Source organism: Patiria miniata, unplaced genomic scaffold (assembly GCF_015706575.1).
Source record: "Patiria miniata isolate m_02_andy unplaced genomic scaffold, ASM1570657v1 HiC_scaffold_9, whole genome shotgun sequence".
Classification (NCBI taxonomy): domain Eukaryota; kingdom Metazoa; phylum Echinodermata; class Asteroidea; order Valvatida; family Asterinidae; genus Patiria; species Patiria miniata.
Window position 1 is genome coordinate 25,875,564 of NW_024037076.1, and position 26,479 is coordinate 25,902,042.

A 26,479-nucleotide genomic window follows, 5' to 3' on the forward strand; every position below is an offset into this window, starting at 1 on the left:
CTTACTTTATGGCCAACTTTAATCTGTGACGCAAACACGTACACAGGGGGGAAAAAAGCTCATAATTGTTGATGCTAGCTGGAGCGGCGAATCGTGACTGGGAAGTTTCAGCCTCCCCGGCATTTCTAGCTGAACAGGTAAGTGGGGCGGTCGACGTTTTATGGACTGGCCTAAAAAGTAGAATAGTCTCTGCAATTGTTGATGCAGATTATGAGTCGAAAAAACTTGGTAATTTATATTAATTCATCAAACTCTGTTGAAGTTTTTGCAGAAATACGATTTGCGAAGTTATCAGTGAATTTTGAAGAAGAAAGCTCTGGCAATTGTAACAGTTTTGACAATTGAGTGATTTTTGTTTTTCTACTCATACGGATAAAACACCGACTTGCATTGTGTACCAAAGTTTTACTGTTGGAAGCAATTTATATTTTGTGTATTTAAGCAAATATGCATTGGAACTTGCAATTTATATGGTGACTGCTCTATGTTCCGACACCCCTATGTTCCGACAACATAGATTGTGTTACTCCCGGTTAGGGTTAGGGTTAGGAATAGGAATATGTGCAGTCGGAACATAGGGGTGTCGGAACATAGAGGTGTAACCATTTATATTTTATGTATTTAGGTGAATATGCATTGGAAGCATTTTTTATTTTATGTATTCAGGAGAATACTCTTAGGAATCCATGTATCATGTTTTAAGGCTAATGTGCTTTGAAAGCAATTTACATTTTATGTATTTAGGTGAATATGCTTTGGAAGCAATATTTTATGTATTTATGTGAATATTCTTTGGAAGCAATTTATATTTTATGTATTTAGGCTAGTTATATTCTTTGGAAGCAATTTATATTTTATGTATTTAGGCTAATATGCTTTGAAAGCAATTTATATTTTATGTATTTAGGCGAATATGCATTGGAAGCAATTTATATTTTATGTATTTAGGCGAATATGCTTTGAAAGCAATTTATATTTTATGTATTTAGGCGAATATGCATTGGAAGCAATTTATATTTTATGTATGTAGGCGAATATGCATTGGAAGCAATTTTTATTTTATGTATATAGGAGAATATTCTTAGGAATCAATTTATATATCATGTTTTAAGGCTAATGTGCTTTGAAAGCAATTTATATTTTATGTATTTAGGTGAACATGCTTTGGAAGCAATATTTTATGTATTTATGTGAATATTCTTTGGAAGCAATTTATATTTTATGTATTTAGGCTAGTTATATTCTTAGGAAGCAATTTATATTTTAAGAATTTAGGCAAATATTCTTTGGAAGCAATATTTTATGTATTTAGGCTAATATGCTTTCGAAGCAATAGTTTATGAATTTAGGCTAATTATGTTATATTTTATTTATTTAGGCTACTACCGGTATGCTTTGGAAGCAATTTATATTTTATTAGAGGCCTGAAAACCAACAAGTACTGCAGTTATAAAAATAGTATTTTCATAATTGCTTTTTGATTATTATACTGGTACATGGCAAGTTGTGATGGCGCGGCTAGGTTCTGCAACCCTGTCACAATTTCTGAGAAAAATATTAGAATAATTTTTATTCATTTTTCCCCTGTAGACGGAGAATCAGCTTGAGACAACTTACCCCCAAATCGGCCAAAACTTGAGAGGAATTTGTCTTGTGAACCAAACGCGGAAGCTAACCAGCATGGACGCTTCTTCGGCTGCAAGGATTGTCGTCTTTCTGCTCACATTACAAGGTAATGCTTGTTTTCCTTGGACTTTGAAAAGCACTTCTCCATCTTGGTTTCTTTTATTTTTATTTTATGTTGGTTTTTATTCAGTTTCATTTCATGAAAAGAAGAAAGAGTGAAAAAGTTCCTAAATTTCTAAAAATGCATGAAAGAAGTTCAAGTTGTTTTCCTCGCAATCTTTTCAAGTTTCATCCTCAAAAATAACTTCCTGCTCTCAGGCCAAAAAAAAAAGTATCCGGGTTCCGGTATGGAGCTTTGCCCAAAAAGTGGTGCGGCGACGCGGTTTTTTTTTTTTTTCTATTTTTTTCCCTTCAATTGTCGGCTGATGACTACTCAACATTTTATGTCATGTGACACTTTTCTTTACTTTATTTTACCATAACTATTCAAATATTCGGAAATAAATGAAGGAAAAAGATTCAAATTTTTAATACTGCAAATATTTATCAGAATCAAGTGAAGAAGAGTTAAGAGTTGTTAATCTTTTACACAACACAGAACCCCAACCCTAAAAAAATAATAAGAAAGATGAACACATTTAAAACCAAACGCTGATTCCCAAACTCAAACCAGCATTACAAAAAAACGGAGAACATTTGGCCGTTCTTTTTCTGCTCACCTCAAATTTCTTGTCGTCCTGTGTCTCTGAATTTCTCATTTTCTTTCAAAAGCCATTTATAATAATAAAAACAATAACGGGTTGTTAAAGATCATTATTAAAGATTAAAGCACTTTACATCATTATTACCCCTGCTTATTGGGCCATTTAAACATTCCAAATACAATGTCAGCTCTCTGGGGAGTATACAGCTGCCTGTTCGGCACAAGGAAGCTAGAACCAATCACAATAACCATCTCTGCCCTCACAGCACCCATTTACTCCTGGGTGGAGAGAAGCAATGAGTGACAAAGTGCCTTGCCCAAGGGCACATGCACCACAACCCCAGGCTGGACTCGAACCCACAACCCGCAGAATTCCCCGCAGACCACGAATTCAGTGCCCCAGACCACGAGGCCACGGCACTCCACGTAACCCTGTTTTGGATAATCGCCTCATAGTGAATTAACATCAATATTACACTGTTTAATGACACCGTCTCTCGGATTTTCAACAGCTGTGGCATCCGCGCCGTATTATGGCAAAGAGATCGGCCAGTTCAGCACCAGATTCCACCTGGTGTCAGGGACCGTGTATGCTGTGGATGAAACAACCGTCATGATTCGAGGATTCAACTACGATGGCCTTGGCCCTGGTAAGATATAATCTCATCCCTGATTGGTTGAAGGATGATTCACTTTGCATTCCGATTGGCTGAGTTTATAATTAGAATCTGGAGTTTATAGAGTGTGAAGCACGTTATCAGTGATTTTTTTTTTTTTAATTTATTTGAGTATAAATCGATATTTAAATCAGTGATTTAAACCAACGTGATTTATATCAGCCAACCCTGAACAAAAGTCACAAAGCGCTTTACAATTATTACCCCTGTTCATCAGGCTATGAGACTGCAAACTAGTCTCTATCGCCACAGTTACCCCTTTATACTCCTGGATGTAGTCTATGTAACCATAGTAACAGACCATGGCCAATGCCATATAGTCTATAACATTTGAGCAGATTCGCTGATTAATTATGCAAGACAACTGCATCTTGACCTCTAGATTTTGACCAGTCAGCGGGCGCTGTATATATCGCGTCTTCGGTCATTCACTGTTGTCGGGTCATAGACATGGATGAACAAAAATCTAGACACAGCGACAAAGGCTGTAGTCACGCGCTCTGTATTATGTTATGTGATACGCGCCCAGCTGTTGTATTACCAAACGCTGCATTCAAATTGACCAATCATACGTTTAGTCCTGATTTGGGATTGGAATGATGTCACGATTTAGTAAAGTCGACTCCGATTGGCTTGTGCGCAGCTTGCATAAATCTGCATGCTTTGACGTATCAGACGTTATACAGGCGACTTGGCTGCATGGATAATGGGTGATACTCAGACTAGATGTGGACTAAGAGAGGCAATTGGAGTAAAGTGCCTTGCCAATGGACAACAGCGCCATACTCCTCAGCAAGGTTCAAACCACATGCATTACCACTGCACATTTCTATCTCTTTCTATCTTTGCATTCAGATGCCTTTTTCTGGGTCGGAACCACTGACTCTCCAAGTTCCACTGGACAACCAATCTATCTCGATTCCAGGTAAGACTATAATGCATCATTTATCTTAGTGTTAATCCAGTGAGTACTTTTCAACCAGTTTAAACCAGTTTTAGCTGGTTCTTAAACTGGTTATTTTTCATGAACCAAATCGGATTTTCTCTGGAACTTGATAGTTGCAAGATTTAAAAGAGTGAAAATGTCTTTTGGTGTCAGGCATGCAACTTTTCCTCGGATCAGCTGATTTCCTCTTTTTTCACTTCCAATGTGTGCCATTGAAAATAGAAAAACACTGTACAAAGTCTTGGAAAAATTTGAATTTCCTCTTTTTTGTGACTTCCCAGTTGCATGCCTGTGGTGTACTGACGTTGTGTTTATGGTGACTGCTCTATGTTCCAACACCCCTATGTTCCGACAACCTAGATTGTGTTACTCCCGGTTAGGATTAGGGTTAGGGTTAGGGTTAGGAATAGAAATATGTGCAGTTGGAACATAGGGGTGTCGGAACATAGAGGTGTAACCGTGTTTATTGCCCCGCCTAGGCTAGTTCACTGTAGACTTCCCAAGCTCACAGCTGTAGGATTGTTTACAATTTAGAAGATTTCTTTTATTTTTTTACAAGGAATCATGTTTTTGTTTAGGTTATTGTTTGTTTCACTTAAGAAGTACATTTACCAGGATGTGACTAGTGTTAGTGGACTACTGGTAATTTTTAGAAATGCATTTCTAAAATTCTTCCAAATCATTTAAACTGAAAGTTGTTCAATTTATTTTGAGAAAAAAAAATTTAACAGGGTACTTTTTTCCTGAAGAACCCAATTGATGTTAAAGTAACAAGATTTTGAAAAATAAACTTTTTTTTTTGGAAAGTATTTTGAAAAATTGTATTTGTGTGACGAAATTCATTTTGAAAATGCAATAAAAACTTCCTTTTGCCCTTTCTTTTGGTGAATCACTAGTTAATTTTGACATCTTAAATATAACGCAGATATTGTTGGCCGTTACTTTCGATTTTTATTGTGTAAGAATCGTTTGAAGGGCCAATGACATGAGTTGTACTTGGGAACATATTTTGTGCAACTTTCTACTCCTCTTTAATGCATGAAAACAATTTGACATCCCGTTTTGGTTAATCTTATTGAAAAGTGCACTTCTTTAAACATTTTTAAAAAAATTCCAAGCTTTTCCTGGGAAATGAGAGCGCTGTTGCTGTGATGTCATTTCAGGAAGACACTGTTCAGTTAAGGTGTTTTCTGTTCAAATGTTGAACCCAAACTTTGCTCCATGGCCTACTTTCTTTTACTGAAACAACAAAGAATCCCCAAAGAAAAGAAAATTTACGACAGCAAAATATCCAGAATTCTGGCAAATGTTGATGCTGAAATATTTGTAACATTGATTAAATCATAAGATGGGATTTTTGCGTCGGGGCGATGTAAATCAAATAAGGTTTTGCCCTTCACCGACCTAACCACCGAACTATATACAGTGTGTATATGTCGGCTAAGGGCAAAACCTAATTTGATTAACATTAACTAAGGTTTCTGCCTGAAATGACACCACTCTTTTGCTCATGAATATACACATTTTTCATTATTATAAAAACCACAAAGTTACCAAAATGCCCGTAAAAATGACAAAATGACGAAAAAAAGAGAACTTTAAATGGGACACAATGGTGCATTTACGAGGACTGTATTAAAACATTACATCACACGTGCCCTTTAAAGACCTAAATTTACTCAAAAGAAGCTCTAGCATTCTGTGACTGCTCTTGTTGGATGGGGTCACAAAAGAGAACTTCATTACTCACTACTACTTGTTGAAGTTGACAAGTTCATCGGACCGAAACATTGTATTCAACAAGAAAAGGCTCCTGGTACAAGCTGGCATATTGCCCAAGGTTTGAAGTAAAAGTAAAACAAAATTAAAACCGCACACACAAAACTGTTAAATAGCAAACAAAATGTGTCATAAGTGAGCGAACTTGCCCTTGTCCTTTGTTCTGATTTTTGTTTTGTGTTTGTGCCATGGGCGTCGCGAGGGGGGGGGGCAAAAATATGTTTTGCCCCCTCTAGAAAAAATCCTGGCGACGCCCATGGTTTGTGCATTGAAAAAAAACAATGGTTAATCTATGACAGCTGATGAAATTGATGACTTAACCTTCAAAGGTACATTGTAACTTTAATTATTTAAATCATTTTACGGGTAGGCCTATACAAGATCCACACTTCTCATCTGTTATCTCTGTTGACTAATAGAAATATTTAAATACGATATGCTGTTGATTTTTGGTTTTTGACCAAACAAAAGTGGGATTGTTGTGGGTCGGGTCAATAATGGCCCAACCCTCGTGTTTGTCAAGGTTCGTGTTCTGCCTTTTGTGCCCCCGGAATCAAAAGGGGTGCATGTCAGTGAAGTCTTGCGTCAATAAACAGAACGCTTTGAATTTGTTCCACCCACCACCGGGTACAAGAATTACTGGGTAATTGTTCACTAGTTGGACTTCAGAGAGAAAAACTCAAAAGTTCACCGTGACTTGACGAAACTTTTAAAAAGTGATGACGCATTTGAAATATCTAAACTGTTAGAAAGAAAACAGTTATCAAAGAAACATACAGCGTATTGTACTTTAACATCCTTTTCAATAGACGAAGCCGAGTACGTGATCCTGCACGGGACCCTGACTGCCCATTATGATTGATTATCTTAACAATAGGCAAAAAAAAGAAAGTCTCCGGTTTCTGGTATGTGCGTGCGTCGCCGTAGCCATGCGCGTCGGCAAAATGAAAAATTTTGTTTTCAATGTAAGAGGATGTCTCGAAACTGCCAACTCACTGGTTTGACTGGAATCCTACTGCTGCACAATTTTAACGTGTTTTTAGATGGGGTTACGATCGAGTATAAGCTTTAGGTGGCCTCTCTGGACTCCCATATATTTTGCACTAAATTTAGTCTGGCACCATTTGCAGTCATCAGCCGACATTTGAAGGGAAAAAAAGTTAAAAAAAAAAAGCTGCATTGCCGCACCACTTTTGGGGCAAGCTCCATACCAGAAACCGGAGACTTTTTTTTGGCCATAGCTAGCAGAATGATTTCACCATTGACAGGGGGGGGGGAGATCATAATAGAATTGACGGCCGCCCGGACTGTTGTATACTTTGCTCTGATGCACAGGGACACAGACCTGTCCTAGTTTGTCACAGGCCTTTTCACTCATCCTGGTTGGGTGATTTAGCATGTACAAAAAGTGCCAGGGTTGGAATAGACAGAGAATTATTCTCTTAGCTTTCCCACGGTGCTTTAAAGGGAATATACAACATTTGCAAACATCACAAAAACAAAACTACCAAAATTATCACAAAATACCTTACAGGACTGTTAGTGAATGACAGTCTAAAGCATCCTGTAGAATCCTGGCACCTGGTGTGCTAACATTTTCAAGAAAAGTGGTATTTTTGTATCGGCCGACCAGCACTGAAAAAAATCGGCCAACCAGCATTGGAAAAAAAAACTGGTTTTCTTCAAATACTGTCCCCAATTTACCATATTTAGTTAGCCCGCATTTTCTTTGCAATTGATTACACACCTGTGAACAATCGATCAAGGGTGGATCCAGGGGGGGGGGGCCGTTGCAATAAAGGCAGGCAATGAGTACACCACCATCTTTTCCTCAAAAAAACATTGGCTAAAGTGGTCAGAAATTGCCTCAGATCGCACCACAGAGCATCTAGAATCCCAAAAAAATTTGGGCCCCTTAAGCGGGCCCGGAACTCCACGCCGTAATTTTTTTTACCCACTTTCTGGGAACCAAATTGATTTCGCCCCCCCCCCCCCCAAATTGTGTTATGGATCTGCCCTTGCAATCGATAGGGGCATTACTAAGTCAAAACACCAAACCCATGCATGTAAAAAAGATGCATAAAAATACTGAGTCCAGCATTAAAAAAATGTAAACTTTTTTTTTTTTCAGTCAAAGCAAACTGGGAGCATACAGTAATGCAGAGGTGGTGATTTCCATGCCAACGGGCCAGAAGATCACCGATTTCAAATGGCTGTCGGTGTGGTGTAGGATGGCCGCCGTAAGTGAACATGTAGTTGATGTCGGTAGATGCAACGTGTAGCTGGCGTTGTCCCCTATAACTCATAATACTCTTGAAACTGACACGACAAAAATGAAATGTGCTTGTTAACATTTCCTCAGTAATAACTTCGTTACGTTGAAGGACAATTTCAAGTTCATGATAACTTTCGATACATATTTAGGCACTTTGAGACATTCGAAAGAGTCTCACAACTTAGTGCATTGGTTTCAACAGTCAGACTTTTTTTCTCATTTGAACACTTGTGACGTGGTCTAGCTGTCTGAACATATGTGATGCAATCAAGCTAAGCGAGTCGTTTGTTGGGAATTTTTATTCGGAGATTCAGGCTAAAAAGAAGGCCACTTCATCACATCACTTCATCACATCTCTTGGTGTTCCGAGTCCATAATTTGTGAACTAAAGATGGTATCAGCATGCTGTTTTCACAGCAGTAATGCTGAGATTGTGCTCTTTTCAAATCTGTAATGAAAAAAAAAAAAATTGACCAGGGTCGACAAACGACTCATTTAGCTTGATCGCATCACATGTATTATTTTTGTTTTTGACATGCCATTATTTGAACAGGAATAATATCAAAACCCTTTTGAAAATCAAACCAATACGTATAGGCCATCAGCCTGGGGGTTTGGTCAGTCTCAAATCAGGGCATAAATGATTATAGTGCGCATGCGCAAGGTATACCGCCCCTAGAGTGGTAACAAGCATTTTGATGGACATTTTGAAAAAAAAGGGTGATAACACCCAAAAAGCTGCCACCGCTGCAATGCTATCCCATATTTTCCAACTCTGGAGGTGTATACCTTGCCAAAAATCGCCATGACGATTATTCCCCTCATTGATACCGGTGGCCAAAATTTTGGACCGAGGCTGATGGCCTAATACCAGGGACAAAGTTAAGATTCCAAGCTTTAAAGTGATATAAAAATAATGGTGGTATGTTTCCGCGGCCATGCTAGAGCCTCGCAAAAAAGTGTTGCGGGTATTTTGGGACGCGCTGTACAGTATTTAACTGATGAACTTTCATTCTCTGTATTCCAACCTTTCGTCAGGCCAATTTTGGAGAAGTGATCATCCCGCCTGGCTTTGTGTTGCCGGCCGCCCATGACTTGGGTCCGCTGGTAGGCACGCAGCATGAGGTCAGTGCCAAAAAGGTCGTCATCCTTGACTCTCGCACCCTGCGCTTTGAGAAACTGGTTTACGACGGCAACGGTCCGGGTATGTTCAATTTATGTTTAGATGTAAGGAAGAAATAGAGATTTTTCTTCTCTTTAAATGGAGTCCCAAATCAAAGTCCATCAGGGTCATTCTGAAAATTTGGGGTTGAATTTTTTTCATGTCCTTGTTTAACATCTGCAGTATGATTTTTAAAATTCTTATGCACTCTTTAATGCAGTCATCCTCCAAGAGTGATAATGAATAACAAACAACCAACAAATACAAATTTGTTTGTCATTCTTAATGATACTGGAATTGTGAATTACAGAGAACCAAGGTATAGGGACAGGAAAAAATGACCAAAAATCACATGTAACAAAGAAATCTAGCAAGTTGAATTTTACTAGATTCAAACACTGAACTTTTCTTTAAAAGGTAAAAAGAATGCTTTTTTTTATTGAGTTTGCCACCCAAAAAGAAGGACTAATTTCAAATTTCAGTTAGTTAGAGGGAAAAGTACTTTGTCAAACAGGTAACTTTCAAACTGGACCGGAGCAAACAGAAAATAATAGGATTAAAAAAAGGAAACAAATTTAGATTTTATAACTTTAAAAAACATTGTGAAAGAAATTGATTTTCTTTAGAGTCAATTTATTTTTGGTCAGAAAGTTGTTATTCATTTTTAAGTTCAAAACTTCAGTAACAATAAGTGCAGTTTCCTTCCGAGAATCAATAGCTTTCTTTCCAATCTTCTGTAGTAAAGCTAAACTGGAAAAAACAGTCAAAGAACGATTATTCATGTCGCATTCATGGTTTAAAAATTGCGGGTATTTTGGGGTTTTTCCCCCCAAATTATTAGTTATGCCACTCACGTTGCATTTTCTGAGCAACAAGCCTACTGACCTCTATACTTTTGAGCGTAGCGATAGGCCTCTTTTCAACTTTCTTCTTTGGCATGTTTGGGGTACGCTTGCGGTTTTGTGCTGGAATTGATCCCCCCAGTCCCCTTTCCCGGCTGAATGGTTTTTGCAAAATCACATCCCAGCGGCTTCACAATGTATTATGCCGAAGGGCATCCAATGTGGCCTTCGAAAAGAATAATGACCTGACGCGGAATTGCTCTTTTTTCCTTCAAAACTGTTTGGCATGAGGCCATTAAAATAGCAACTAATACCAGTATAATCCTTGGAAAGCAATGGTAGATATGTCCATTAAGTAAAATAGCTTTAGAAACCCTTTTTCCACGGGGTTTTGTGGGAAATCTGACGAAGGCTAATTCTGTGAAATTTGAGGTTATTCCTTTCACTGCACGCCCATTCATTTATAAGCAGGTCATTTATAACCATTTAGCACAGTCATATTAGTTTGTTGGGTGTGGAAGATGAATGAAATACAGGCCATGATTTTGCAAAATGCTTTTTGGGGGGAAATAGCATTTCAGAATTTGTCACCAAAATCCTTCAAAACTGTCAGGGAGTTTTGCAGGATTCTGCAAAATTTCAGGAAGAACTATTTGTTGCCTCCGAGTATCATTATCTATACAATTTTAAATGTTTAAAGAAGTGTACTTTTCAATAAAATTAACCCCAAAGGGATGCCAAATAATTTTCTTCCATTTATGAGGAGAACAAAGTTGCACATGGCCCTTTAACTGCTGTAAGGATCCTCATCACTAAGTTGATAAATTAATGCTGGTTTTTTCGTCCTTTCCTCTTTTTTTCCCTTTTTTTTTGGGTCAATGTTTAGATGCCTACTTCTGGGCCGGGGTAACCGAAATACCGGATGAGAATGGTTTTGCACTGACATGGAGAGAGGGGTAGGTAAATTATTGTTCGTACGTAACCTCTTTTTGGGAGGCTGTTTGAGTCTAAGGATCTTCTTCTTCTTATTATTATTATTATTTATTTCTGGTAATGAAACCAAGGATTCCTCAAAAAACAACCCCAGTAAGGGATTTTCACTACGTGTACCTATGTGTGCATTGTGTACAGGATGAAAAATTACTACTTTTACATAACTGGCATTTTCTCCGCAACCCAAAGTGCTATTTTCAGGATTTTTTTTTCAGTATTTTAACGAAAAAGCTCTCAGCTTTAATCTGATACCCAAAACATAAAAATTCACCGATTTTTTTTTTTCTTTTTTTTTAAGCATATATGTTTTTGGGTTGCAATTTGTTTTGGTCACCCTGTGATGCAATTAAGCTAGATGAGTCATTTGTCAGGAACTTTCTTTTGGAGATTCAGGCCAAAATAGGGCCACTTCATTGCATCACTTCATCACATCTCTTGGTGTTCCGACTTTCATAATTGTTTAACTAAAGATGGTATCAGCATGCGGTTTTCGAAGCAGTAATGCTGAGATTATGCTCTTTTCCAATCTGTGATAAAAAAAATTTGACCAGGGTCGACAAATGACTCATTTAGCTTAATCGCATCACGTAAGGAAAAGAGAAAAGAACCATTGCGCTAACTTCACTCCTCTTGCATCTATTCTTCGTCCACGGAGTCTGACCAAATTGCAGACATTTTACCATTCATTGTAATTATATATCCCATCCTCCAGCAACAACCAAGTCATCCCCCGGGCGTTCGCCAACGAGACGTTCATCGTCAAAATCCCCCCGCCCCGTACCGTCTACGACATATCGTACGTGGGGCTGTGGTGTCACCTAGCGAAAGCGGACTTTGGCCACATCAAGATCAACGGCTCGGAGCTGAACGTGCCGGCGTCCCTGGGCACGCAGGGCATGGACTACCACGGCCAGCTGATTGGCGAGTTCGTCACGCTGGACCACGGGGTGGAGGGCACGGTGTATGCCGTGGACCAGAGACGAATCATGCTGCGAGACTTCAGCTACGATGGATCAGCTCCAGGTATTTCTTTTTTTTTTCGAATAAACCTTTCAACTCTTTAATAAATGTCTCCGGTTTCTGATATGGAGCTTGCCCAAAAAGTGGTGCGGCGACGCAGCTTTTTTTTTTTTTTTTTTTTTTTTGGCCGTTTTGTTTTCTTCAAATGTCGGCACTTGAAAGTGTGCAGTTGTGTACTTGTTCTACATACCCCGAGGACCGACACACAAAGGGAGAACAACAGATCCTTTCAGTCCTCGGGAGTTGGGTCTTTTGTTCAAAACGGTCCTCTGTAGTAAGTTTGTGTGCTTAATCTATGGGAGTATGTTATATTACAGGGACAAAGGAAAACACAAAGCATTGTCCTCGGGAGTATGGTAAAACAACAGTGTGTGAAAACAGCCGTGTATGATTGCAAATTGACGCTCCGTCTGAGTGATGACTCTGTTTCTTGGGATTTTTTTCAGATGCCTTTTTGTGGGCGGGTGTCAGTGATTTACCCAGTGTAATTGGAACGCCGTTGTACCTTGATAACAGGTAATTAGGAGAAAGTATCGTTTGTTCCCTGACCCCTTTGTCCTAGGTCCACGATTGCTGGTGTTTACACACTCACAAAAACAGCCTCAAAGGTCAATGAAAATGCAGAAAGTAACCGTACTTTTTGAGGGACAAGGTCATTTTTCCTTTGGCAATGGCACTTTTTTTCAGAAAAAAGTTTAAGTGTATTAAAGGTATACACAGTCCATCATTTGTAATTTGTGCATTTTGTTCGTTTGAAGCAACAAAAGTGCTCAAAATCTAAAGAAGGGTGCTGAACAACTAACCTGATGAAGTTTCAGCTCAGCTTCAGCTGTGTATTTTGAGAAAAACAACATTCTAGGATCTCGATTTCAAATCAAAAGTTGCTGAATCATGTTTTGAATTGGGCCTGAATTCAGCGTCCGGGACACGTTCTTACTGAGTTGATTGCAGCTACGCGATGTGGCGCACTGATCTGATGAATTTTAGCAACCACGCGCGTGCGTGCGTCGTGTCAACGCTTGGGCGCGCTTCGCCAAATAAAAAAAAACGAACTACTAATGAGAATTTCTTAAGACGCACCACCGTTGGAAAGGCCTTCTTTCGTTGATTTCTTCAAAATGACAGCTTGCCAGAAAGAATAATTTCGCAGGGAGTTTAGTCCCCTTACTATCTTTCAACCAAGTATGTTTTTCAACAATAATTACGCCAGTTACATTTTGGATAGCTGCAAATGGTGGACTCTGGCTCTAAGGCAAAGACCAATGTAGGTCAAGTCCCTTTTTGGCCTCTGTGAAGTTAACGAAACTTTATAATTATGTCAATCGTAAACCAATTTACTGTAGGTCAGAGTACGACTATACCAACCTTTTACATTAATCAAGTAGTTCGCTTGTTGATGAAGTGGCGTTTGACAGTTAAGCTTTGATGGCCGCTGCTATCATTTTTCGAGTGCTGTTTGCTGAGCGATAATCGAAATTCAAATAGCAACGCAGAAGTGTTGTCCTTTTGTGTTCTGTCAATTATTGACGAACAGTCATCGGGTGTTTTCTCACAACCAGAGCAATATTGCACAGAATTTGATGTATCTTAATGCAAAAAAACACAGTCAGAAAGCCCTGGATAAAATGTTTTGAATGGCAAAACTGCAGGCCAGTCAATGTCAGAACAGGGGCTCGAAACTGAATAGCAATGTTGTGATGCGATCAAGCTAAATGAGTCATTTGTCGACCCTGGTCAAATTTTTTTTATTACAGATTTGAAAAGAGCACAATCTCAGCATTACTGCTGTGAAAACCGCATGCTGATGCCATCTTTAGTTGATGATGAGAGGGATTTTTTAATATATTAAATGTTTGTCAATTTTCCAAAATCTGACTTTTCACGCAACATTAGTCGTTCTGGTTTTCATAGCTAGTTGTCATGCCTTTAATGTCACTGAACAATAAGTTTTGAAATTTGAATTGTATATGCTGTAATGGTTGTGGTTCTTCGTTAACAGTCGCGAGCCGTTAGGAGCGTATGGGGACAGCGTCCTCGTTGTTGAATTGGAGGAGGGGACCAAGATCACCGACTACAAATGGCTGTCCGTCTGGTGCCGGACCTTCCAGGTAAGAAGGAGGTAGGACTCGCTGGCCACACCCCATGACCCCACCCACTTCAGCCAATGGCCCCACCCACTTCACACAATAGTCCCACCCATGACCCCGTAACACCCTCTTCACCCAATGGCCCCACCCACTATACACTCAATGGCCACACCCTCATCACCCTGTAGCTGCACCGACTTTACCCCACAGCCCCAACCACATAACCTTATTGACCCCTCCCTCCCCGACATTATCCCCACCCTGATGACTCATCACCCCTTAACCCTACCAACACTCCCCATGGCCCCGCCATCCTTTTGCCCTGCACACGTCATTCTATAACCCATCCTATGGTCCTGCACACATCATTCTATGTCCCGCCCACATCATCCTATGGTCCCGCCCGTATCATCCTATGGTCCTGCCCGCTTCACCCTATGGCCCTGCCCACATCCTAAGGTCCCGCCCACATCATCCTTAGGTCCTGCCCACATCATCCTATGGTCCTGCCCGCATCATCCTATGGTCCCACCCGCATCATCCTATGGTCTCGCCCACATTATCCTATGGCCCCGCCCACATCCTATGGCCCCGCCCACATCATCCTATGGTCCCACTCGCATCATCCTATGGTACCACCCGCATCATTCCATGGTCCCGCCCGCATCATCCTATGGCCCCGCCCACATCATTCTATAGCCCCACCCACATCATCCCATGGCCCTGCCCACATCATCATATGGCCTATCCACACCATCCTTCCTGAGGACCTGCCCACTTCCCCTTCTGGCCACGCCCACTTCACTCATGAACCTTCCTCTTTCAAATAAAATGTAAGTTCACCGAGCTAAAATTGGCTTTTACTGAATGAAAAACAAAAAAGAATGGGCCAAATCTCCCACATTAATATTTTGAATAGAACTTTAACAGTTTGATCATCCACTTTTTACCTTTTTTATTTTTTACTTTTTTTTATATTCCCCTCCCAAATAGGTCAACTTTGGTTACCTGAACATCTCAGCCAGCCTCTCTCTACCGGACAAGTATAACCTGGGTGCCTTGCCCACCAAGGCCCATGATGTCAAAGCTGACGCCGTCTACATTCTGGACGCCAAGACCTTCTTCTTTGTCAATTTCTTCTACGATGGCGCTGGACCAGGTGAACACTTTTTTTACAAAAAATGAAAAATTTTCCTTATTTTTTGCAAGGTGGTAGTTCTTCATGGCGAGTAACCACTTGTTTTCTTGCTTTCAGATACTTATTTTTGGGCTGGAAAAACAGTGGATCCGGATGCAAATGGCTTCCCGCTTATATGGAAAACCGGGTAGGTACATGCCTTTCTTGGAGAAGGAATTCATTTCTGAAAGTTTTGGAGGTGTGGAAAAAGGCACACCTGGATTTTTCCAGGCGTGTGGTTTTTCTAGTTGTGTGATTTTCTAGGTGGGTGATTCTGTGGTCTAGAGAAATCCAGGCGTGCAATTATTCACACTTCTCGGGAAGCTTTTAGGCGTGGGATGGCGTGGGGGTGCGATCACACGCCTCAAATCAGAAGGACTGGAAGAAAAACTTGTCACACCTCAGAAGCCTGTTTAGTTTTGCATTCTCAGCTAATCTCAAAACAAATCTGAATCCTGAATACTCATTGATCAATTCCATAGCAACAAGCTAAATCTGATTCTGTAAGACTAATTTTACACCCACATATGTGATGCAATCAAGCTAAATGAGTCGTTTGTCGACCCCGGTAAAAAAAAAAATTATTACAGATTTGAAAAGAGCACAATCTCAGCATTACTGCTGTGAAACCCGCATGCTAATACCATCTTTAGTTAAAAAATTATGGAAGTCGGAACACCAAGAGATGTGATGGCGTGATGAGATGAAGTGGCCCTATTTTGGCTTGTATCTCCAAATGAAAATTCCCGACAAACGACTAAATGTAGCTGTATATCACATATCTTCATTTGTGGTACATCTCAGTGAAAGTTGTTGCCATTTCATGTGAAATCATAGAGGGCGCTTTTATCTGACCTGTTCAATTGACTTTCTTTTTCAACATTCCTTCTTTCAATTCCCTGGCGTAATATTTTTGATCTCAATGGATCTTGTTTTCAGTGACAACCAGATAATTCCAAGTGGCACGGTGTTCAGTGGGGAGAACGTTACGGTCCGCATGCCCCCCGATATGACGGTGTTTGACATCACCTACGTCAGTGTATGGTGTCAGCAGGCCAAGGCGGACTTTGGCTCCATCAAGTTCAACCCTGACGTCCTGAACATTCCACCGTTCTTGGGCAGGGACGAAATGGTAAGTCGCTTATTAGCGCAGGCAAGGCTTTTTCTCGAGACCTCTCACAAATACATTGAACATCAGATTTGATTTAAGTCCAGCGTGAATAATAATAATAATAATAACTGTATTTATATAGCGCCTTTTGCCAGAGGATACAAAGTGCTGGGGAAGAATGCAACCAAATTAAGACAGGTAAATGAAGTATATGAACAGATGAGACTCATATGTAGCAACATAATGAGCAAAGCCTCTGAATGCTTTGACTTTCAACATGCAAAACGGCAACCGTAAGTAATCATAGGCAATGATTGTACTACTCGTACTAGGTACTCGTACTCGAGTACTACTCGAGTACTTTTTTTGGAGTATTCATACTGGAATGTCAAAGTACTCTTACTCGAAATGACGGTACTCGTACTCGGGCAGCAAAGTACTCCTACTCGGTCAGCAAAGTACTCATACTCGACATGTCGAAATTGTACTCGATCATCAAAGTACTCGTACTACCATGGCCTTATTTTATCGATACTTGCAGTTTGAAATGGTTAAATTGCTTGTAGAGAAATCAAAGTTTCCTGAGTTTCCTCTGTGCGTGTCTGGACAAACACATTTAACAGCTAGCCTTGAGTGGGTCTGTATATCGGTCTGACTGGGCCTGGGCCAATTACGCACAATGAACCATTTGCTGAATGGCTGTATTCGGAAATACAAGTATATTCGTACTTGGAAGTAAAAGTACTTGTACTCGGAAGTACAAGTACTCGTACTCGGAGACCTGTACTTGTACTTGGAGGTACAAGTACTCATACTCAGCAACCTAAGTACTCGGCACTACTCGGTACTCGGAAAAAAGTACTCGACTACAGCACTGTTGCTTAGCATGTAAATTTGCTGAGCAATCTGCTTATCAGGTTCTTGAAATCGGGCCCTGAACGTTTGTCGGTCAAGCATTTACCGTGTTTTTCTTTTCTCTCATCAGTCGGAGTTGCCCAACTGCGCGGTGATGATCGACGACGAATTCCAGGCCAGCTGGATGGTCAGTGGGTCAAGCATCACGGTCCGGCTGAGCGGCCGGGTCGCCAAGGGTCAGTACCTGGCCTTCGGGATCAGCGGCTCCACCACGCGGACCCTGATGGACGGCTCGGACGTGGCCGTGGTCTGGGAGAAAGAAGACGGAAGCACCGGCGTGGTGGACTACAATCTTCATTCCAAACAGCAGGTACCTGTTGATTGAATTTGCACTGGTTAACCCAATTGTACTACATTGTATTACATTGTATTTATTCCCTGATGAGTCCATAAAATCACGGAGCGCTTGGGCGGTTTTGGGCGGTGCAGGGAGTCTCAGGCAGTGCGGTTTAGGCTGATACTGGGACAATTGGGTTAAGCTTGCGCTCCTCATGTTTATTTTGAGGTTTCACCCCCAAAAATAGATTTTTTTTTTTCATTGCTTTTTCTTCAGCAATATACAAAAGTTATTTACTTTTGTATTGGAAATTAAATGAAAAGAATTAGCATGAAATCATTACTTTATTTCTTAAATAATTATACAACTTTTGTATTGTTGTGGCTCAAAAGTAACTCAGGTGGAGCTTTTTGTGTGTTTGCAACCCAAACCAAAACAACCAAAATAACAGCCTTTTCTTTCAGAAGGTTGTAAATGCCCAAAATTTGTCCAAAAAAGGAGTTCTTTTTGTAGAAATAGAATTTACAAATTGAAAACTTGAAAGAGGCACGATTGGGTGTGTTCGTTTAGCTCACTTGGGTCGACACAGGTAAAGGCAGACGGGTCAGCCACGACAGCCAGGCTAATCGAACGTTCAACCGCAGGCCATCACAATCCTCACGTGATGCCCTTAGCTGTGGCCGTAGCCACTGACAAAACGGCCGTTTAGGATTGGGTCTTAGTTTGAGATTTACTGCTTTTTAGTCGATGGCAAAACTCAAAAAAGTTGGGCTGAAATTATTGCCTGAAAAGTCGCAATGAACTGAATAAACTGATTACCTTTAGACTTCAAATAAAATCAACTTTTAAGTCCACTTCAGACTGCCGCTGTCCGGCCGCCATATTTGTTCGTTTCTAGGGAATGGATAACCCACGTGTGACGTACTTCCACCAGTGACTCTGCTCCATGAGCAGGGTCTGTGGTGGCTGACCCGGGTGAGCCCGAGAATGACGTCAGAGTTAATCGAACAGCACGGGGCTGACTGTGTCGACCCGGGTGAGCTAAACGAACGCACCCATTGCGTGCGCCACTTTCAAAAATTGGGTACATTCCACATAAGCTTTGACATCAACTTTTATTAAAGCTTTGGTAATAAACTGTTTGCTTTGTAGTGCACCTTGAGAGGTGACGAGCGAGTCGGTGCCTGTGAAGACACGGCTTTCGGCGGGACGGAAAATGTCGACTTTGTCGCTTACTCGGATGTCGACGGTATCAAACACTTCACGTACACTCGTCTGCTTGACACAGGTAATCTGCATACTGCCACCGATCAGTATTCCCTTTTTAAATTTTATTTAATAGGCCGGTTGAGGTGGCTTAACCTAAAAACAACTACAGGTTCGGGGCTTGTTAAGTTACAAAGGACCCGAAGTTGTTATTCTGATATAAGAATAAAATTAAATTAAATAAATTAATTTACATTTTTTAGTACCTGTAGGTCTCTATTTTTGTTTTTAATTTTCAAGTTGATTAGTTTTTTCCTTAATATAGCTTTTCCCGGTCAATTTCTTAAATGTTCATTCACTTCTGAAAATCAGTTATTCATTTTTGTCTGAATTTGAGAATCGCTCTGTACACGTGTTTTGTTTTTGCTACCAGAGCATTTGATTGCATTTCAGTTCAATCAATTAAGTGATTGAGCAGCACCTTTCGTTATATATCCGTTCACATTCGTTAACGAGACTTCTTTTTCACTTTTAGAGGGCCATTTCAAACATTCGCCATTCTATTTCACTATTGGTATCAGGTTTGGAATTCTGTAATGTAATCTGCTATTTTCAATGAGAAAAACGTACTCGATTGCACATTCATGAAATGGTTTTCCAGAACTCTGCGCGAAAAGGTATGCTTGCGTAAATGAATGCACAGGTAACGTAATTGGCCGTCTGTTTCTCAAAACCGAATGCACGGACAATGAAAACGATTGAACTTTTGTTGAATTGAATTGGGATTAAAGATATGCATTCAAATTCAGACGAAAACGAATGACCGATTTTCAGAAGTGAACGAACATTTCAGGAAATTGGCTGGGAAAACCTATATTTGAAGTTGATTTTTATCTGAAGGTTTTGATGTTACGTGTATTTGCAAAGCGCATGTGTGCAATTGGCATATCATATAAATGACATCATTATTCTTAAGATTTGTTCAGTTCATATTTGTACATAACATTTACTCTGAGTCCTCTGTTGAATTTGTTTGGATTTTTACAGGAGATTCCATCGACAAGGTTATTTTGACAGACCAAGAGATGTACATCTCGTGGGCCTTGGGATCAATTAACCCGGACGGCAGGGTAGCCAAGCACATCAAGGCACCTCTTGGTAATTAGGCGTCATCTCGTTACATATCAGGGATTAACCGCGGACAAGTTTGTCTGCAATCGTGGATCATTTTCCCCATAAAGCCTGTCGCGAGGCCAATGTGACCCATCAGGCCGGTGTTTGTCTCTGACTTCAGTAGCATGAAACAACTGAGAATATTTCTATTCCCCCCTGGATGGGGTATACTCCCCAGCTAATGCCGGTACCCATTTATACACTCTTGAGTGGAGAGAGGCAAGTGGGGTGAAGTGGCTTGCCCAAGGACACAACATTATGGCCAGCACTGGATTCGAGCCCCTGAACCTATACCACTAGGCCACACTCCCCGCTGAATTTTTTTAAAAGCTTTCTGAAAAAGTTAGTGGAGTCAGCCTGATTAGTGGTGGGCAATCGCTCGGTTATGGTCGTAAAGTCATCAGTTGAAGTGAGGTGTTGTCCCCGGGCAAGATAGTTTACTGCAATTTCCTTCCTAAAGCTTATAAAGCAGACGGGTTGCTGCACAGATACCGGCCGCAATTCCTGCATTTTAATGCTTTTTGACCGTCCGGCTGATGCACTAGTACTCTGCCTTCTGCCTGAAGTGACCAAAATTGGCATAAATTTCCTAACTTTTGATGGAAAACAATTTAATTGTTGGGTTATTTTTTTATTGTTCAGGGGACGTGAAGCTGAACTTTGGCAGTGCCTCGTCCTCCTGTCCACCGTTCAAGTTGACACTGACGCCGCCACCGGATCGGCCGGGCTGGCCCAAGCAACGCATCAACCTGGAAGAGGAGCTCCGCGTTGAGATCGGGCAGAACGGCGGGAAAAGGGGCTACGAGTCCGTCACAGGTATGATTGGTCAAGGGCAGATACTTAGTACTTGGTTGGTGGTCCTCCGAAATATTCCATCTAGGGAATTAAAACTGGAGGTGTGGCACCAGGGTTTATAAGGTGCTGCGGCCACTGCCAGAAACACCGGGGCAAACCCCTTCTCTTAGCGACAAGTGTATTACTGGGTTCTTTAACGTGCATTACACAACACACGGGACCTACGGCTTGACGTCCCATCCGAAGGACGAAGCAATAGTGGTAAAGTACCTTGCTCAAGAGCACAAGCACTATGTTCCCACGGCCAGGATTCGAACCCGTGTACCACGGCACACGAGTCGAACACCGTAACCATTGGACCACAGCACCCCACCCCAGATACAAGGGAGATGGGAATGGGGCCGGGGGGGGGGGGGGGGGGAGATGACGGAAGTCTGAGTATCACCCGTTATCCACGGAGCAAGTCTCCTGTATAACGTCTGATATGTCTAGACATGCAGATATCATGCAAGCCGTGCGCCAGCCAATCAAAGTCGACGTTACTAAATCGTGACGTCATTTCATCATTCCCGAATCAGGACTAAATGGTTTGATTGGTCCATTCGAGTGCAGTGTCTTGTAATACAACAACAGTAATTACGTCAGTTACTTTTTGGATAGCTGCAAATGATGGACTTTAGCTTATAACGCATTGCCTCATCCACCCCCCCCCCCTTGAAAAAATCATGGACTTCGTTGCCCCAGCCACCCCTCTCCCATATCCCACCCCACCCAACCCACCCTCCCCAATTCCTGGAAAATCTGAGATCCGCAACTTGATGTGTCCACAAGTACTGCATTCAAATATAATCTGCCGGCTGATATAAAGTCAACTTAAACGCTTTTATTCTTGATTGTTATAATGCCGTTCCTTATCCAGGTAAAGTCGGCTGGGGTATTGCCTGGTACGTCAACGGTCGTCTGATCCCAGAGATCCACGTCGTGCGCGGCGTCAATTATACTTTCACTGTCTTCGGGGGCGACGATCCGGACCAGTCGGCCAGATATCATCCCTTCTACCTCACCAACGACACAGTGGGAGGGTACGCACAGCAGACTGAAGACGAGAAACGGGTAAAGAATAACTCAGAAAAATTTGAAAGTTAACTCGGCCTTGAAAGAGAAAATGCTTATAATGAAAGCGTCTTTATATTCCACAGAACAATCTAGAAATCTCTGTTATTATGCACTTTTGCAAAGTGGGGAGAGTTCCTAAAAGTCCCTTGAGAAAGTTCTCAAGCCTTCCTTGAGAAAGCTCTCACAGCTCCCATGAGAATGTCTCAGACTTCCATTAAGAAAGGCCCAGACCTCCATTGAGAAAGTTTCAGACCTCACCTCCCCCTAGAAAGTCCCAGGCGTCCCCCGAGAAAGTCCCGGACCTCCCCCGAGAAAGTCTCAGACGTCCCCCAAGAAAGTCCCAGACAACCCCCGAGAAAGTCCAGGATGTCCCCTGAGAATATCCCGGACATCCCCTGAGAAAGTCCAAGACCTCCCCCAAGAAAGTCCTGGACCTCCACCGAGAAAGTCCCGGACCTCCCCCGAGAAAGTCCTGGACCTCCACCGAGAAAGTCCCGGACCTCCCCCGAGAAAGTCCAAGACCTCCCCAGAGAAAGTCCTGAACCTCCCCTGAGAAAGTCCTGGACCTCCCCCGATAAGGTCCTGGACCTCCCCAAGAGAAAGTCTCAGACCTCCCCCTAGAGCGTCTCGGACCTCCCCCGAGAAAGTCTCATTTCTCCCCCGAGAAAGTCTCAGACTCCCCAGAGCCTCAGACCTCCTCTGAAGCCTCCCTTGAGAAAGCTCTCAATTAAAAGCCGCCCAAGAGAAAGCTCTCAAGCCTTGCAAATTTCTGTTTGCGATTTTCAAAAAGAGCTTAATATTCTCCAACAATTGTATCATACTAAATCCTCTTGAAACGATTTTCTTTTTGATTGCAGTATGTTGCGATCTACTCTGGACCACACAGTAAGTATTTTCTTTTCCTTTTTTAAAATCAAGCTTGGTTGTGTTGTTATTGTATTATTTCAATAAGTCGTATAAACATGATACTTAATATGAGTTTGCATTTGCATGGTGTCCTGTCTTCCAGCTGGGCCTTACTGTGAGTGGAAGGTCAGGGTACCCGGCACCTCTCCAGATCAATACAACAACTTCGCCGAGTACAAGGCGAGTCTTGTTCTGGCTTGCGACGACCCAAACGCAGCGGGCACGACGTTCTCTTGGATGCCAGATGCCAATACACCGGACGTTGTCTACTATCAAGTAAGCTACACCCGAAACAATCAATCATAATAATAACAGGCATTTTTATCTAGCGCTTTTAAATGTGGTATCAAAGCGCTTCAAAATTACCCCTGTTCAACGAGCAAACACTCCTGAAACCTCAACTCCCTGGGAGCATGCAAGGCCGGTTAAGGCAGCTATTTTGGCACTCTTGGCCGTAATCAACCTTTCACAGTAACCAACTCTGCCCTCACAGGTACCCATTTACTCCTGGGTGGAGAGATTTTAGCAATGAGTGACAAAGCCCCGTGCCCAAGGGCACACGCACCATAACCCCAGGCAGGAATCAAACCAACGTACAGCCTGCCGGGGTCAGGGAGCCAGACTACAACAACATGATTGTTTTTCTTGGTTTGTCCAGCATCTCCGAACACAAAACTTGAAAAAAGTCAGTGTAACAATATTTGCTACAAAATACTAACCCCCGAAATTCATACATTTTGAAAATTACAGCAACAGCAAATGTTGTATAATCCCTCTAAGCACTTTACGCTGAACAAGTTTTACAGTTTTGACCGGCATTTTGATGAACTTCGGTCGTGGAGTTTAGTAATTTGCTTGTGGAATTTTATTGTCCTGATGGTGCAGGAACCCTCAATCTCTCCTGAAGACGGTCAGAAGCCTGAAGACGGTCAGAGCATACTGACCAGAACGTCGAGTTTATACCTCTGGTTCTTTTCAGAACTATTCTCTTAGTTGAGATATTATTCGCACATGGTGTTTACGCAAACCTTTCATTCATTAGTTTCTCCACCATGCAAAGCCTCAAATCTTACTTAACCCTCAATATGGGTGGCTTGTGCGTATAAAGCGCTCGCCTCTCACCAAGGTGACCACGGTTCGAATCCTGGCCGCGGATCACATGTGAGTAGAGTTGTGCGTTGGTTCTCTCCTGTGCCACGAGGGTTTTTTTCCGGGCCCTCCGGTTTTCCTCCCTCCGGAAAAATCAAACTCTTTCGATCTCATGCTGTGCTCCGTGGTCATATATGGGGCGATGTGGCCGGCGGCCATCGGCGCCTTTACGTGCCAGCGGCCCGACCACGTTGTAGCCGCGTCCTTCGCAATTCGGCATCCCAGCTGCCAGTAAGGATGATTAGCCTCCCAAATTATTATTATAATAATATGATATGTTTTTGTCTACTCCCCTTTCTTCTGAACTGTTTCAGTGTTACACCCATCGGTTTCTGGGCTGGAAGATCTTTGTGACAGACGAAGCAGTAACCCTGCAGCCCACTACCCTGCCGCGGGTCGAAGAAACTCAGCCTCCGATGATGACAACCAAAGCTGGGGCCGACTCCACTGTGGCCGTGTCTCTGATGGTGCTTCTTACCGCGCTCCTCGCCTCCCTGACATGTCAATAGTCATCACGAAGGAGAAGTCTTGGTACGAGACTGAATTTGCATTTTTGTCCTCGTGATTCAGCCTGTAGAGTGAAATTTGGACTGTACGTAATACCGACTTGCATGTATTGCGCATGACTAAATGAAGATAATTAGAACAGCGACAAGTCCAATGTCGAGGCCCGTACGTTGGGGGTTCGAACGCTCAGAAATTTAAAAAAAAAAAAAAAATTGCCAAAAACAAAAACTGATTTTGTTGACCCACCCCCATCCCCCTACGAATCTCACCTTCAGGTTGTAAACAGAAGTTGTGAGGGGTAGAATCCATACAGAGACCAGCATGGGCGTCGCCAGGGTTTTTACTAGAGGGGGGCAAAACACACTTTCCCCCAAAATCCCTGTGCTTTTCCAGCAAATTTTCGATTACCATTTTTGAGGGGGGCAGAGACATTCCCCCCCCCCCCAATTATTGAATTAATAGCAGTATGACTCCCCATTTTTTTTTTTTTTAATTTTTTTTTGCTTTTGCTCCCCCCCCCCCATGGAGACCAGATTTCAAAGAAGTTCAAATTATATAAGAAACCAGCCCCGATCCCTTTTATTGTCACTATTTTGCAGCACAAAAGTGGAATTGCACTGTGATTTACAATAAAAGGTAAATTAAATATAAAATAAACACAATTCAAGAGAAAATAAAACACATTCAGAATCCACAAATACAAACCATTGTTTCAAAAAAATCAAGCTTAGAAAAAAGAGTTACAAAAATGTAAAAAAAAAAAAAAAAAATCGATGTTGATATATTGATGAGTCTAAGTGAGATTGGTAGCGGGCTATTTCTAAATCATTTGTATGAACCAATAATATTCATAGTGTGTGATTGTTTTGATTTAGGTGAACCACTCGTTAAATATTGCCTGATTTAAAAAGGATTTAAAAGTGTTGTTTGTACAATAGTAACGCAGATAGGTGATGGGATTGTGCCTTTGATGATACATGCGTGGAATTTGGCGCGCAATTATGTCATGAATAAAAAAATATTTGGCTGTAGGGCCAATCGCAGACTTGTCCTTTGAAAAAAAAATTAGTAGAATAGCAAGCTTTTTTTCAACAAATATACCATTTTTTTTTTTCAAATTTGCTATGTTTTTCTGTCAAATAACCATTTTTGCAGAATTCTGCCCGAAATCTGCCAAAAATATCCATTCTGTCAAACTTTCTGTCAAACTTGGTTTTTGTAACCAAAAATCTGAATGTCAAAGTTAGCCGAATATCGGCTAAAACGGTCACCATGCCAAATATCTTTCTTCAAGCCATACTCTGTTTGCCAAATGCCATGCCTATACATGGGCGTCAATCGGTGTGGGACGAGGGGGTGGGGGCAAGTCCCCTCCCACTTTGTAAAGAGGGGGGATATCATATCGTTTGCCCCCCCCCCCCCCACCCACTTTTTCGTCCCCCTCCAAAAAATACAGCCTGCATATGATCCTGAAGCCCAAAATAGCTGATTCGACTACTCCGAACTCAACATTTTTTAAATTATGATCTTTTGCTCAACAAGTGGTTAAATGGGTCAGAAATTGCCTCAGATCGCACCACAGAGTGTGTAGATTCCAAATTTTTTCGGGGCCTTAAGCGGGCCCCAACCCCACTCCGTTATATAGTTCCGATCAACAATGTTCCCCCCTCCCCACTTTTGAAAAGCGATTGACGCCCTTGTGCTTGTATCATCAAAGGCACGCACACTGATTCCCCAAAATATTTCCCCTATCTGCCGCACTAGATAGTGCATGTTTGTAATCACTGTATTGGCTTCCTAGATTAATACTGCAAACTCGTCTTTTGGTATTTGATTCGTTTTGGTTTATTGGGGTGTATTGTAATTTTTGGTAGTAGTTCTGTTTTGATTGAGGTGATTAGTACTGTATAAAGAAAACAATTTTGAAAGTTGCCATCACATGCACTGATTGTCACTATATAGATTCTGTCTAGATATAATATCTTTGATTTGTAAATTTAACTCCTTTTTTAAGGTAATTTGTGTACTTTTAAATAC

At 41.5% G+C, this 26,479-nt stretch overlaps 1 protein-coding gene across 2 annotated transcripts; it reads left to right on the plus strand.

Annotated features, from left to right (window-relative positions):
* LOC119720568 (protein Skeletor, isoforms B/C-like) lies at positions 1–25,455 on the plus strand. Of its 2 annotated transcripts, none has more exons than XM_038190283.1 (21): positions 1–137; positions 1,591–1,732; positions 2,842–2,979; positions 3,862–3,931; positions 7,863–7,971; positions 9,045–9,210; positions 10,897–10,966; positions 11,716–12,026; positions 12,470–12,539; positions 14,023–14,131; positions 15,104–15,269; positions 15,366–15,435; positions 16,227–16,419; positions 17,384–17,623; positions 18,743–18,878; positions 19,844–19,954; positions 20,612–20,785; positions 21,684–21,877; positions 22,738–22,765; positions 22,890–23,062; positions 24,250–25,455. In XM_038190283.1, the coding sequence occupies exons 1-21, from the start codon at positions 72–74 to the stop codon at positions 24,442–24,444; spliced, it is 2,931 nt and encodes a 976-aa protein (XP_038046211.1). In that variant the 5' UTR covers positions 1–71; the 3' UTR covers positions 24,445–25,455. The 2 variants fall into 2 exon arrangements, with proteins under 2 accessions (XP_038046211.1, XP_038046212.1); XM_038190284.1 differs by lacking the exon at positions 1–137 and adding an exon at positions 196–228.
* The last annotated feature ends 1,024 nt before the right edge of the window (positions 25,456–26,479 follow it).

Coding starts and splice junctions, on each gene's coding strand:
- LOC119720568 (XM_038190283.1), top strand. CDS start 72: ATGCTAGCTGGAGCGGCGAATCGTGACTGGGAAGTTTCAGCCTCCCCG. Junction 138..1,590: donor CGGCATTTCTAGCTGAACAG/GTAAGTGGGGCG, acceptor TTTCCCCTGTAG/ACGGAGAATCAGCTTGAGAC. Junction 17,624..18,742: donor ATCTTCATTCCAAACAGCAG/GTACCTGTTGAT, acceptor TTTGCTTTGTAG/TGCACCTTGAGAGGTGACGA.